The 15,930-nt window shown below is 41.2% G+C and overlaps 1 protein-coding gene across 5 annotated transcripts in view; it reads left to right on the top strand.

Moving 5' to 3' along the window:
• Positions 1-15,930, top strand: part of chd9 (chromodomain helicase DNA binding protein 9) — a gene marked incomplete at its 5' end in the record, with an annotated part of 70,399 nt that overhangs the window by 16,295 nt on the left and 38,174 nt on the right. For 4 of the 5 annotated variants that reach the window (XM_079241876.1, XM_079241875.1, XM_079241874.1 and 1 more), the window contains 2 exons: positions 12,120-12,315; positions 14,051-14,460. In XM_079241876.1, the coding sequence (XP_079098002.1) occupies positions 12,286-12,315; positions 14,051-14,460 (440 nt within the window). Of the gene's footprint in view, positions 1-12,119; positions 12,316-14,050; positions 14,461-15,930 lie in introns of those variants that run through there. The other variant, XM_079241872.1, reaches the window with a different exon arrangement.

Below are 15,930 nucleotides of genomic sequence, written 5' to 3'. Positions count from 1 at the left end.
AGAAACAGGACATGAACTCTTTCAGCAATGATGTGTTAAGCTTTTGTTACATGATTTGTGTATCTGACCAGGCTAAAGGATTGATCATAGAATTAGCAGATTTTTTTTTTTTTTTTAAATCTCAGAGTCATCCTAGTGGAAACACTGCTTCTTTCTGGTCTGGACGTTGACCTTGGACAGATTTGTGACCCCCAGTTTTCACAATCACCTCTGAATGTTGCCAGATGGTATTCAGTTACCAATATGCAAGTATGAACATGATCAGAGACAAAGATGGCTTCATCAAAGCCACAGTTTACTCTTAGATTAATTTATTAAGTTCGGATACTGAAACTGAACAATGTAAAAAATCATAAATTGTTCAAATCAGCTATTTTTTTATAAGCCTAGTACTGTCATCAAACTTAAGGAATTCCAACTTACCATTAGGATTGTGACATTACTAAATTTTAAAACTCATACGATGATGCTAGTTATATATTATTTATACATATATATATATATATATATATATATATATATATATATATATATATATATATACACACACATACATACATGTATATTGTTATAAATAGTGTGGCTAAAAAAATGACCCGGCTCCTCCTTATTTGGCTCCTCCTGCTAAACAGCTGCGATAGAGAAAATTGTTGGTGGAAAAAGCTGCAAACTAGTACAGCACTCGGAGAGCGCAAACCTCTGCCATAGACTTTAAAAAATTCCTGGATCCAAATTGTTATCTGGATCACAACCAAAATTAAATCAGTTCTTCCAACAACTCACGTGAATTTAAACAAAATCCGTCGATAACTTTTTGAGTTATCTTGAACACAAACAGACAAACAGATATGTCGGTATCGCCTGTAACGCTGTTAAAAACATAACCTCCTTGGCAGAGGTAGGAAAAAAGTTTTGGATCACTCGAGGAGTAAAATCAGAGGGGGAGGAGCCAAGACAGGGTGCGACTTTCAAATCTTGCTAACTCCTTAATATTACCTACCCCCGCTTTAAGCTTGATTATTTAATTCAAAACAGTTAAAAACATGATTACCCAGTAGCAGCTTTAGCCAATTCATTTTAAGGCTGGTTATGGAGCAGAAATCTCCTTTTGCTGCAGCGCGGAGTTGTGCTGCTGCACAAGGACGAGCCTCTTGTGAGCGCTTCTACTTGGGGTGGGGCCTGTGGTAGCACCTGCGACTCATTGCGAAAACTAAACTAGATGTTTTTAAGTCTTTAATAACACCTAAAAAAGTTCCTAAATGTGTTAAGAGCCACTTTTTAAAATAGTTGTGAGATAGGTAAAACTTGCTCATTATACAGACAAGTTGATAAGTTGGCAACACAATAAACAATGGGTCCTCGAGGGAGATGGTGCAGGGACTGGGATGCCTGCTGCACTGCCTGTTTAAAATGTGTAGAGACAACTGTTGTTTTTCATGAAGCACCGCGCTAAAGTTGCATTTAGATATCAATTCCTGAACTAATTAATGTGTAACTATTTACTAACATTTAGTATTGAAGAATTGATTGTTTTTGACAACCTTACTAACCTTATGTTGAATATTTTGAGATGGCATTTTTAGGCATTTTGGTAAAACACAGCAAATGTGGGTACCTGAAAGCAGCTTAACTGGGATTTGATAGCGGACCCAATGCATGCAGTGTGGACGGATGAGGCTGTAAAGATGTATATATTAACTGCTTCCTGTTTGTAATTTCTGTTGTCATAGATCTCGTTCAGAAATGGCATTTTGACTGTTTGTAGAAGTTGATACAATTTTTGCAAGAACATATTTGCAAGTTTGTGAAAAACAATTGGTCAACTGGTGTTTCTTTTCCTATATATGCATTTTTAGTATGCACTGGATTTTTTACTCTTGTATATTTGTTTAATATTACTGATTTATTATATATAAAACAAAGCATTATTGGGCTTAGAGGTGGAGAATGATAGGGGAAAAAGTCTAATGTGAGTCGCTCGACCAACATTGCAATTTAATCTTTTCTAGTTTATGTTCAGTGTTCTTGCAGAAATATATTTTCCATGTGAGATAAAAAGATTATCAGAATCAGAATTGGAACAGCTCTATAGTCTTCATAAGGACACAGAGTTGAGAAATGAACAGCTTCAAGTACCAACCAGAAACTGCACTTGTGGCCAAAACACTGAAGCCTGGAGGTTATATTTCCTCTAGAACAGGTTTGTAATTTGTCTTTCTACTAAAAACTAAACAGTCTGATGTTATTCACCTTATTTACACCACAGCACGTCATTTCTCTCGGCATGATTTTTGTTCTGAACGCAGTGGAGTTTCACCCCGGTACCACACACACACAGACACCTGCTTGCCTGCACAGGTGCGCATAACTAGTTGAGAACACATATCGGATAATATGTGGCTTCAACTACTTGAAAATCAGGTCAAATCAAATTTTTTAGCCTCTTTAAGGGGGGAAAGGAAAGATACTAAGAACTTCTTGTCCATCACAGAGACACAACTAAACACGATGAATCTACTGTTGTTGCTTTGAGTTGTATTACAACTTAAAATCAATCCAGTATTCTCCGTAGGTTTTTTCCATGTCACCTGATAATCTGTAATCTGAATTCTATGGACATTAGGAGTGATTCCACTCCATAAAACCATCATTAATTACTGTATTGGGACACTTTTCAGAAGTTGGACTGTTTTCTGTCCTCTACGTTTTTTGTTTAGGCGTTTCAGTCGTTTTTGAATAATTATTCTGGTGAAGTTTGAAGAGTGACAACTAAGTGTAGCTGTCACATAATGTTTGATTTAAACATGTAGCCTGTTTCATTTTTACCTCATGTTACTAAGGTGTTGAACTTTTGCACAAGGAAATGTTTAACGGTCTTTGCATGCCATTTCCCAGTGTGGGCGACAAGAAATGCACCTCAAGAGAGTGGATTTATTAAACTGTAGTTGCTGCTGGTTTGAAACCTGGATCAGGTGCCGTGTAACATTTAAACTAACTTGTGGTCTTTGCAATTTGCTAATTTAAAAGTCTGCTTGACTTTGCGAATGATTAATAGTTCAGCCCTACACAGCAGTACTGAGGCGTCCTTCCTATGTGCAGTGTTAATCCACAGTCAGGATTTACTTGGGGAAATTTATCAAAACTTCATTGTAGTCAATAAGTAAAGAATACAAAGCAAGAGCTAAAAGGCAGATATTGAGTCCTCTGGATTGACTTTCACAGTCCCTGGTTTTTATTGCTAAATATTGAAATTGCAAAGTAAAAAACAAACAAAAACAAAGTTATCCTCAAACTCACAATTTTTAATTTATTGATTTATTTTTGTCATATCTGGTATATATTTTACTACGTTTGTTTGTAGCGTGCATAGTACTCTAAGTTTAAGAAGATCAAATATTTGCCTTTTAGTCTGAGCTGTTGGATACTGTTGGAAAGAATGACAATTACGTGTACGGTCTGATCATGGTTAGTCATCTGCTGTCTCTGTCTCTGATTCATCTCGCTTCTGTCACATGACTCTTTTCCAAACGATGACAAAGACACAGTCTTGGATTAGCAGTGGTTAATTCAACATGGATAACGCATTGCAGGCGTAGCAGAGCTTGTTGTCTATGCTAGCAGTTCATCTAAACTCTGTGTTGTGCAATTCTCTTAAAGAGAGCATGCTGTCAAAGTCTGTTAAAACTACTGACTCATTTTTAACAGGTTTCTTTGTCTGTGAAATCTAAAACACTGATTTTTTAAATAATCTTTGATGATTGGTTGTAAATTTAAAACAATCGCAACAACAAAAACAAAACCTACACTCCATCTCTTTTTTTATTTTTTATTATTATTATTTTTGTTTGTTTGTTTTTTTATTCCTGTGCTTTACTCCTGTCAAACATGGCAAGTTAAACATTTTTGAGTTGTTTCCTTGGAGAGAAGTACTCTTGCGTATATTTGAGGTTTACAGTATTTTTATTTTACTCTTTTTTTATTCATGGACTTTGTATGTGCAAAGTTGTTTTTTTGGGTTTTTTTTTTTTTTTTTTTTTTTTTACTTATTGCACCTGATCTGCTGTATTAAACCTGAGTGATCCAAGTAGACTCTTCTGAACTGAGTTGTCTTAGGCTTATGGCCATTTTAGGTGATTTTTGAAGTTGACCATTCAGGCCAGTTAGGATCGATCACTACACTAGCTGTGACGTCATTAATAATGCAATAAAAAATACTTCATTCACACAGTGAACGTGTAAAATGTTTGTTAAATGCTATTTGTGTGGTGTACTCCACACATAAGCATTTTCTGTTTTGTAGTGTTCTGTGGGCTCCAGTGTCCTAATATAGTAGATAAATGAGTAAGTGGGTCAGGGACATGCCGGTATTGAACCTGGACAGGATGTGGCCTCTCTCTGCTATGCCAGGTGAATGAAAGGCAGTGCTCACATGAATCCTACAACAATACCAGTTTGTTCTAGTCATCTTCACATCTTGTGTTTTTGCTCCTAAACTGCAACGTGTCGTGGACAGTTTATTAACCGTGCTGCTCTGGTCCGTTGCTTTCACTGTCTATGAAAACTCTTCAGAAACAGATGTAAAACTTTCCTGCTTCCACCTCCAAACTGGAGTCCTGAGCCAGAGGGGAAGTTAATTCTCCTTGGTGGAGTTTGTCGCTCGCATCAGTGTTAACTACCGTTTGCTTTACCCAGCAGTTGTAAAGCAGACGTCAACTCTGCTAGTGGCCAGACGAGCTGTGGCTAATATTGCTAAAACCTCATAGCAAAAATGGGACATTCACTGATAGACGATGTCCTCAACTGTTTGATTTCGTGCTTTTGTTGTTCTCCCTCATATGTAAGTCGCTTTGGATTAAAGCGTCTGCTAAATGACTGTAGAATAGAATAGAATAGAACAGGCAGTTTGTCACAGCCAAGTGTTTCTGTTCTGACTGCGTCGCTCAGTCCCTCCACTCCTGTCCTCAAGGGCTGCAGTCAAACAGGTTTTTAGATGTTTCCCTGCTCCAGCACACCTAATTCCATTTAAATGGCTCACCTCAACATATAATACATATATTAGGGTTGGTTGGTAAAAGAAAAACATGAATATGCAATAACACTATTGAACGTTAATAACATTAGTAGTGTTGTATGAGCTAATGCTAGCGTTTAGCAGTGTTCTTTTCTTAATAAAAACTATTTGGTCAGCAACATCCTGCCTTTCCCATTTTACGAGAGCTTTGCTCCGCAGTTGTTTTACAGAGACGTAGGTGGAAAAAGAAAGCAAGAGGGAAAAAAAATCCCGGCTTCATCAAATCCTAAAGGCTGCAGCTTGACTAAGCAGTGAACTTGCGCCGTCTTGCTTGTGCAAGGATATACATGATTGCCTCTGTGTGTTCCTCTACATGCAGGCATTGGCCCTGTTCTTCCTTTGCACCGCTTCAATAATGAAAGAGTTGTGAAGGTCTGCCAGTAAGCCCCACACTGATTTCCCTTCCACCTCATCTTCCCTCCCCTCTCTCCATCCCTCTGCCTCAGTCTCTGTCTGGCTTTCTTGTGCATCCTAAGGGACCTCCTCTCAGCTCCTCTCTTCAGTTTGCACCGATGTTTCCATTAATGAATGGCATCATCTGGCCTGCTTGTTTTGCACAGCTCAGCTTCACTTGACGGCCCAGTGTCTGACCTGCTGCGCCATCTCTGATTCAGGGAGTAGCAAATCATTACTCTGGCGAACTACAATTAAAAAAAAAAAAAAAAAAAAAGCTAGCCTTGGAGAACACATTTTGGCTTAGTAGACAACATGCAAAGTACGTAAAACCCATGGGCTCTTCAGCATGCAAAAGCTTCCCTCTGGGAGGGTGAATCGAGGCTGCTAATCTTTGTCTTGACTTCATGTTATTCAGGAGAAGACTTATTCGGAGATCTTTTTGAAACAAGATAATAAAGCAATTGATGCTGATTTGGAAATTAGACTCCCTTTAGTATCCATTGCTGCTACTACATGGATGTTTTAATTCCTAAATCAAAGATTAGTCAGGAAGTAAGACATATCTTGTTTTATGTCTGCCGTTAATGCAGCTAGTTTTGGTTTTACCCTCAGATCAGATGAACCTTATCACCTGACTTGACTGTTTGGTTTTATAATCTGTTTGATCATCTGACCTCTGATGCTTTCAGGAAACCATTAATGAGTACACAATTTGTGTACAGAGTTTGTATCTCGATTCAAAGCAATACTTGACTTAATTAGAAATAGATTATGAGTCTTGCTGAACATCAAATATCCTTTAAACATGATTTTTTTCTGGAGGTTTTTGCAGCATTTCGCTGTGTGAGAAACTGACACACCATCATCTAGGTTGAGGTTTCTTGAATGTACTCTGCTTGTGTTTGGAGTTTCGGTTTACATTTTTTTAAGGAAATTATCCAGTTTGGTCATTGCCGTTACATAAATTCTGGTATTTGATTCTTTAATTGTAAGAGGTACTCCTGTGTGGTTGGATGGCCTCTTGCTTTCACTGTGAGTTATGCTCACTGGTGCATGCACCCACTGCTAGCCCTTAAAATATCATCTTAAATCTTGCTGAGCGGCTGCCCTCTGAGCTGACACTTGAAGATGCAAGAAGGGCAGATGCCCTACTTAGAATCACTGCCTGCTCTTCTCAGTCACTGAGTCTGATTGACACTGAGCCAGGCCTTGGCTATTTTCTAGTGTTTTGTTGATGCCTGTGTGGTCTTTGTTCAATGTGAGTTCCTTCATATATCATATATATTTCTGAACCGTCAAGGCTTTTAGGAGGCATTTACACTGCTAATATGTTTTAATATCCTCCTTGGGCTGCATTATTTCAGACTTGGTGATTAAAAGCAAAAAGTGCTTAAGTTCTACCTGTTTGTGAGCCGCCAGTCTTATTTCTTTAGAGACTGAAAACGGCTTACGTTTCGGAAAATGTTATGTTATTGTGAGCTGTTTTCACATCCTAAATCTTTTAAGGTAAGGCTTTCATATAATTGCATGAGAATTGTAGAAAACATCCTGAAATTTTCTCTGGATTCAGACAGAGCTGTTACATGAAGCTGAAGGGAGACCTCGTTTCTCTTGATATTACATTTCTGTACTACCTCCGCACAGTCCCCCCCTAGTGTTCACTTCTGTCCTTTCCACAGAAGTGGGTCCAGGATGCCATAGCTGGACCACTTCACACAGATCTCTCTGAACTTAGAAACCCTTCTTTTCTACGGCAAAAGAGGTTTCTGTGTGTGTTGAACTTGATTAAAAACGGGAATAAGTCAATTATCCTTTATAAGCCTTTTGCATAATAGCAAGCTTATGGGCTGGCTTTCTGAAAGCCTCATGGATCAGGGTTGCCTGGTAGTTCAGCAGGGTAAAGAGCATCCTTACCTAAGCTGAACTAGTTAGTTAGCTTTATCCTGTGTAGTAGTTGTGGGTTTTGTTCAGAAAAAAACTATTTTAAAGATTCCTGAATGTGTAAGACAGTGAAAGTGTTTTTAAGTTGAAAAAATGACAGAAACATTATTTTTGTTTACACACCAGTAATTGGTAATTATTTAGTTTATTAGTTTATTTAGTCATCACACAAAGTGCAATAGGTGTAAAGGATTTTTACTAAATAACTTCATCCAAATATATTCACCCAGCAATAACAAATAAAGGACAGGGCAAAATTCACACGTGTAGCCCTTCAAAATAGCTGTAGAAATGGACGTATGAGTGAGCATTAGTGTGTAAAGTGTTATGATGACTCGGTCTGTAATACTGAATAACCTAAAACTGATATTTATCTCTGAGAAAACCAAAGGAAAGGAGTGTTATTTTCTTGCGAGTTAGTTACTGAAAGGAATTGTTCCAGCTTCCAAGAAATGGTGCAAGATGCCTGAGATGGTCATGGACAGCTGGAAAGCTTGAGTGAGAAAGTAGCTGAGGTCTCTTTTTCCAACCTCTCCTGACCTGACATTTACTCAGCAGTTGCATGTTGTGAATTATGCACTTTTTGTGTCGGGAGCATGTTAGCATCATGCAGCAGACTGCAGTTGTAACACTTCTGTATGCTTCCATTGGCCTCCCCAGAGGGCAGCATGCTCAGCCTAGCTTCTCTTACTCTTGACCCTGAATAGAAGATCATTAATGCATGGCGCTGCATTTAATTGCTTGAGGAAGCATTGCTATGCAATGTGTCTCCCTTCATTAATCAACACCGCTGCTGCCTAACACTCTGGTGTGGCCTCTAGCCATGTGCCTAATTAGCTGGGTTTTTTTCCCTGCACAAAGACACCTTAACAGTGCAATCTACTCATCAGTAGGTATGACATTTGTTGATGTTTGACAAGGCACCTGTGGTGTTTTTATTTATGTGAAAAACCCTAAAGGCCACTCTTCTTGGTAAACAACACTGAGAAACTCTGGTGTGGAAAACGTATAAAATAAGGCATGGGTTAAATCAAGGTTGGTGATGATGAGCGATCAGGGTTTGTTTTTTTCTTGGCAGAGAAGAAGGCAGCTTTTTTATTTAATAGAAACTTGACTGTGCATTTGCATTTGATCAAAATGCCTTTGAGATTATTAACTCAAGTAAAAATCCAAAGACATAAAAAACAAAAACAAACAAAAATCTAGTATTAAATACATTTCAAGTAAATGAATACATCTGTATCTCTCACCATGACATAACTCCAGAAATCAGTAATGATCTGTGGGGGCAGCACTGCTCTCTGCTCTTCCGAGGATGGAGATCTTTATCTGTTTGAAGGGTCTTGAACAGCTTTCACATAATAACAGGAAAACTCTTCAGATTTACAGCTACTGATCGAACAGAAGAAACATCTGCTGGTGTAAAACTTACATTTCCAGCAAAGAGATCAAGCATTTTCACAACAGATCAGGCAGCCTGCTTTTTGCCATGTATCATGGTGTCAATAAGACTGGGTAGCCTTATATGTGTGTTGGGTAACGCAGTGAAGCAGCGCGAGCGGCTGCGGTAACGTCTGCCCCAGTCAAAGCATTTCTTCCTTTCACCACTCATTTCCCTAATGCTGAGTTAGTTGAGACGCTTTCTGTGGTACAAGGTGAGGGGGAAAAAAAGAGAGCAGTGCCTCACTATCACAGACTGTTTGTCTGATGAGGAAGTAATGGAGCGTTCAGAGACGGACACCTGTGCCTCTGCAGCCACCTCTCTGCGCACTTTTTTTTTTTCCCTTTTTTTTTCCAGCCAGCTTCATTTCACTGCACCGTTTCTCCCCTCCCCTTGCTCTGCTTCCCTCCCCTCCTCTTCCTCTCCCCTCCCTCTACTGTCCTAAAATGAGGCCACTCCCCCTTATAGAGAGCTGCCAGGCTTGTTTACATATTAACTGTCTAGTTGCCACGGAGCTGGGGCTTAATGCCGTTTGACTGTTGAAAATGGTGTTTATTTTGGATGCTAGTATCCTTTCTTTTTCTTTCTCTTTTTTCATTTGCTTTGCCCAAAACAGCATTTCTAAATGCATGTTTTAAATAAAAACGGTAACAATCTAAAAGGCTTCTTAGCAGTTCAAGGCGTGTGTTATCTGTTGCTTTCTGTAGTTTGTTTTCTAGCTTGCCTGCACCTGTGGCAGATGACATTTTAAAAAGAGACTATTGGGGGACCAGGTGCCTTTTAGTGCTTCAAGCTCATCACATTGTGCATGTGTGAACAGTCGACTCATCTCTCCAGTACTGTTCTCTGACGGGCATTATCTGACAATAGATGTTGTTTTGCTGGAAGAAGAGACCGCCACTCAGCTCCCAGCAAGCATGCGGTCTGCTTCAAAGTCCAAACTCCAAGGCCTGGCTTGGCAGGTCGATCCGATGCCTGCTGCAGCAGCTGCTGCTCATTCTTGGAAAGAGCAGCCATTGCTTTGCACCCCAGGCAGCCATCTCTAGCTCTGTAGGAGACATAAAGCAGCAAGATGTAAAACACAAAGCACGGAGAGTTTACTGAGGAAGGCTCCAGTAGCATTTTCACATCCCATACAGAAAATACTGGCAAAAGGACGTTAAATAAGGCAGTCCACCCCTTTCTAGTTGCAACAGACACATTAGTTTTTTGTGTTTTTTTTAGATATCTTCACAAGTTGCAATGTAAAGCCATATTGTTGCTAAATCACACCCTCACCCACAAATTTCACACCATATTAGAATAAACTCACAAGTGCTGCATTGAGTTAGGTCCTTGGATTGAAAACGTGTTGGTGTCGATTACAAAAGGTGATTATATGGATCATGTTTAGTCTATAAAAGGTTTCTGTCTCTGTTAGATGATTGTTCATGAAAACACAAGAGAAACATTTCACAAAGCCTGTAAAATTATTTAACTCCATTGCTCATGGTCTCCCATGCAGTGGGGAGTTGGCGTGGTGGTTTGGGGGGGGGGGGGGGGGATTGAATGATTAGCTGTCAAACTGTTGATGTTGTTGTAGTCATACTGACTAGTCAGGAGACAATTATGAGATGTTTTGTAAAAATGAGCCAATTTTGCATCACTCTTCCCAAATCAAATGAGACAAACATCTGTGAATAAGTGAAATAGTTTTGGAAATTAGTCTTTGGAAGTGTATGAGGTCTGACAACGGGACTACACATTTGGGATACTGTGTCAGAACTAAACCCTCTCATATGCTGAGCTTGACTGCTGACAAATCTGAGATTTCAAGGTTTTTGGGTGGGAAAGGTGACTTTGCACGATTAATAGAAAGTCTGTGTGTGTGTGTGTGTGTGTGTGCGTGCTGTCAGTAATTCAGGTCTGAACCAGTAGTGCTGAGCACTGTACCTGGCTTCAGGCCAGCTGTGCGTGTCAGAATTATTCCCCATAACATGTGCCAGCCAGTGCACATGGCCTCCGCATCGTGGTGTCAGGAGTTCCCTGAAAAGCCTTCTCGTGCTCCAAGTTTTCCTCTGGCTCACAGCAAGAGCTGCATGTCTTGGACTCATACCAGCTTCCACTCTTTGATTTTTTTTTCTCCCTCAGAGTCATATCAAGGCAATCAAACCTTGACCTGATAAATGTGCCTGAGTTAATCAGTGGAGACAGTTCAGCATGTGGCTTTGGAGTCATGGCATATTCTTTGTGTGTCAATGATATGTTTTTGTGAACTATCTTATATCTGCAGTAAAATGACTGTTTAGGATGATTTGTGCATAAATTCGAGCGTTGCAGGCAGTCGCTATCAGGAGGACACATAAAGCTACGATTCTGACAATCTGTGGCGTGGGAGAAATCCAGTACTTTGGGGGTTAAGTTGTGAAAGTTAATGTAATAACTGCTAGCACCATCTGCTGGCCTACTTCCTTACAAAGAGAGAGAGAGTGGGTGAGTGAGAGAGCGAGAGAAAAACGAGTCTGGGTTTTAACGACATCTCTAATATTCATGCTGATGCATTTTGCTGCTTTGTGCGTTCATTTTCCACCGCTCCGCACTGCCAGAGTCTCAAGCTCGCCACACACGCCCCGGCCAGGCAGAGCAGAGGGCAGCGAGGGGGAACCAGGAAAGAGATGAGTGGAGGGGGGGTAAAGGAGGAAAAAACAATCCACCAAACAAGCGAGAAAGACAACACAAAGCCTTTTTCTGGGTAAGAAGAGGAGTAACCTACCTTATTCTGGCGGGTGAAGAGGACGAAGGAAGGCACAAAAAGAAGGACGGCAGAAGCAGAAAGAGCAGGAAGGGAGAAGAAATAAAAAGAGGACTGAGAGCGAACACGAGAGGCAGGCGGAAAGAGGAATCAATGAGGGGGGAGGAGAGCGAGGAGGCAGGGTAAGGCAACTCTGACACACGCACAGAGAGCGAGTGAGGTTGAAGCCGGACGACAAGCGAAGCGGCACGCAGCAGCAAAATGACAGCTTCCTGGACTGCCACGCACCTCCTCTACCGCCAACAGCGCTGCTCCCTCATCACCCCGTGAAGAGACAAACGAGGTGGGGAAGAGAGAAAGAGAGAGCGCAGGCTCCCATGCGCTCCTCTTGAGCCCTGCCCGCTGGGGGAGGAGGAGACGAAACAGTTCCAGCACCCGCGTTCTCGCCTGAGGAGAAGAGCTGACCGGGAAGGAGGAGGGGAGGCGATCGAGGAGCGAGAGAGGGAGGGGAGGGGGGGTACACCAAGGCTCAAGGAAGAGTGAGAGAAATCGACTGTAGGAAAGAGAAGAGTGTTTGAAAGAGAAAGCGTGTGTGAGCAACAGGGATAGGAAAGAAGAAAAAAAAAAAACCCGGCGAAAGGGCAAGGCTTTTGTTAGCCGGTTGGAGAGGGGGAGTAAAGAGGAAGGAGGAAAAAAAAACACATCATGTCTACAGTGAAGAGGCCAAGAGGAAGGGTAAGTGTGCTGCTCTGAGAGGTGGGAGGGAGGGGGGGAGGAGGAGGGGCCCGGCAGGAACTGAACAACCTCCTCTGCTACTGGCTCATGCTGCACTGCCGCCATCTTGAACTCATTGCTGATTCTATTTTTTTTTTTTTTTCTTCTCATCCCCTTCATACTCATTTGCTTTGCTGTGTGAGACCTTATCAAGCCATACTGGATTTATTTTATATGTGCACCCTCACTTTCCTCTCATGTCACACCTCACTTTTTCAATCTCATCCTTTGAATTATGCTTAAAAACTGTCCTGCTCTGTAGTTTGTGTGTGTGTTTGTGTGTGTTTGTCCTCCATGAGTTGAGCTCATCAGTCACCACACATGTGGAGACAGGCAGGGGTGGGGAGGGGAGGAATATGGAAGAGGTGTCCGGCCCAAATGGAGCTTACACTACCTTTTCATCGGCTGTAATGGTCCCCGCCGTTTTCCCGGGCCTGTGTGCTGCTAGAGAGATTGAAATCACTGCAGTGCTGGCAGGCTGTAATTTCAGTTATTTATAGATGTATTACACAGCTGCAGCGCTCTCTGTTTTGGTGCATTTTATCTTTTCTCTCCCCCTCTCCCCTGTCCTTCTTGCTGATAGAAGCCTGTTTTAATTTTCTCCTTCCTTCATGTGTACTTATGTTCTTCTGCTTTAATGCATTACTTTAAACTCCTCCCTCTTTTTTTTTTTTTTTTTTTACACCATTAACTTGAATCAGAACATTCCAGCATGAGCCAGTAAATTTCTTCCTAATAGCCTCAGCAGTGTTGCACACGTGAAAATCATAATGCAGCTCTTGTGTGTATGTGTGCTTTTATTTTCTTTTTCACCCCCCTCTCCCGACTTCCTTCCAAATGAATTGGTAGTTATTCAGTTCCCTCCCCCCATTTTTTCTGTGAGGTTTAAGCTAATTCTCTTTATTTAGCTAGCAGTGTAGGGGGAAAAAAAGGGAAAAAGGAGAGAGAGAGGCAACCAGCCGCGCCTGGGTCGTGGAGGCATACGCATCACATTTTTAGATTAGGTCATCCATTTATGGGTTCCCTTTCGGCTGGGCTCAAGGCCCACAACAAGGCGCCTGTGTGGGCTTAACCACAGTCACGGCATTTATTATTCATATATTATCATGTATCAGGCAGGCTGGATTATTTATGTCTGCAGGGCACACTGTAACCTGCTACAATGGGCAAGTGTTTTTTTATTTCCCTCCACCAAAAAGCCACTAGCAGAGTCAGGTAGGGTTCTGAGAGTTTGAAGTGAGTAACAGGCTGAGTGAAACAGATCCACCCACAGCATCAGAGGTGGGAACAGCAACAAGCTCTGCTGTCTCACACAGCCTTCAGAAGGTCTCGTCACTCTGAATGAATGAGTGATGCTTTCATTGGTCATGTCACCAACTTGTATATTTCTTTATTTTTCATATTTAATTACATTTAGCATGTTGCAAAGAGAAATGTCTTCTCAAAGTGCTGCTTTTGTGTGTTTTGGAAGTAAAGTAGAAATGGAATTTTTCCCCAGGTACTAGAAGTGTAGACTAGAATGAACCCATGATACTACAAACCATCTTTCCGTGTATAATGCAATGGTTTCTTTTTCTTATGTCATTAGTTTTTATGTGTTTTATCAAGCAGAAAATGTGTTTTGAACATTTTCTGTGATATGTGGCATAATCTTTAAAAAAAAACCATTTTTTAAATTCTTTTATTTCTTTTTCAGCCTCGAAAGAACACCAATGGTCCTGGTAGCCAGGTGCGGGTCCACAGCCCCCCAGTGAAGAGCAGCTCATCATCCTCCTCCTCTTCCTCTTCGTCTTCATCCTCGTCAAGCTCCTCATCAGAGAAGAGGGCGCCACGGAGGACGCTTCAACAGATGGAGACATCTCAGCAGGACAAGCAGGAGAAGGCCAATAGGATAATATCGGAGGCTATTGCCAAGGCCCGGCAACGAGGGGAGAAGAACATCCCGCGAGTTATGAGCCCGGAAAGCTTTCCCAGCTCCTCGGCTCAGTACAAGGCCCACCGCGACAGGGAGCACAAGGGAAATGGCAAGACCCGGCTCAAAGAGAAGACCTGTAGGAAGGCATGCATCGTTCCCTCCTCCAAGTCGAAGCAGAAGTCCAAGATTGGGTATGTAGAGCTTATTGGTGTTCTATAAACCACCGCAGTGCACAGTTTGTCAGAAAATAATCCCCTAAGTAGAGCTTTGATCTTATTTCTGTTAATTCAGCGCATGCCTGAACCGCTGTAGCATGAGCTCAAATCAGCATGTGACATATGGCACTGGTTGACTCCCTGTCACTTTACAACCATACGGCAGACACGGGGCTGCAAATGATTGTTTGAATTAATTATTTTCTTTTACAACCTAAGGTGAAGACCATTGTGATTTCTTAGCTTACAGTTGAAAGGAAAGTTACATGGAAATGATATGCAGCCCACAAGGATATTTCATATTATGCAAATTGCCTGCAGATGTCTTTAAATGCTGCACGACTGCAGATTTGGTAAGTTAGCAGTCGTGCGTTTGACGTTTTCAGCCTGTTTGTGTACCTTTTGATTTTGGTGGTGGATATTCAGTAGCACACATTTTCTTCTGTGCCTGCACGGAGAGAAACTCAAAGTTCAATATTTACTGCATGTCGTAACAATAAGCCAGGCTCAGTCATCAGCATAGACATGGGAGGAGCAAACAAAGACGGCATTTACATGAGACTGCGTTGCCTAGTATGTTAAGGCGAGTAGTGCTGATGTATAGATACCGTAATCTGCCTCCCATCCCCCTTTGTTTAACTGCTATAAGCAAGTGCCGAGCTATAAGCCACACCCAATGTAAGCTATTAAAAATATCAGCTGGTGCAGATGTGAATGCAGAGGCATGGAGACAAAGGAGAAGGGAAATGCTCAAATATGGTAATGTCTGATTGAACAGCTAGGGGTAAAAAAAAAGGCATTAAACCTGCACAGAATAGTCCTGCACTTTTTGGACCTAAAGTGAAAGACCAACAGCAGTCACACATCTGGCTGGTAGCTCTGCCGATTTCTAATAAGATGAACCTCTCAGAGAGAGGAAAAGCTGTGGGGTATAATGGATTTTGCTTGTTATGTGTTAATTTGTATGCGATAATTGGAAATCTGAATTAGTGAGATGATGGAGGTTTTAGTTGCAGTAATAAAGTACAGTGTAGTCGCAGTTACTTCCACAGTGGAGCTCAGAGCAACTACAAGATCTTAGTTGTTTGATTAATTGAAAGACTGCTGATTGTCTGAAAACAGGCTCAGTTTTCATTATTATATTAATGCTGCTTGATTATTTTATTCATCAGTGAGAGACAAACTTTTATGTTGCATCCATAGAGAAACAGTTGACAAAACTATCAGCATTTAATCAAATACAGACTTGTTAGTCTTGAAGGGCAGCTAACAATCTGTCTGCAGTGTATCATTTAAATGTGTCACAGATAGCAGTCATGTCGTAACAAGGTAACGAACTGTGTAACCTAAGTAGCCATAACTGGCCTCCAAGTAAAAAAAAAACACCAGATCAAGATGCAGTCAGCAGAAACTGTATATGAATCCTACGAATGGTTCACTCCACTA

The sequence above is a fragment of the Telmatherina bonti genome (genome assembly GCF_933228915.1).
Source record: "Telmatherina bonti genome assembly, chromosome: 1".
Lineage (NCBI taxonomy): Eukaryota > Metazoa > Chordata > Actinopteri > Atheriniformes > Telmatherinidae > Telmatherina > Telmatherina bonti.
Note: the sequence above shows the minus strand (reverse complement) of the source record. Positions and strands in the feature narration are given on the sequence as shown.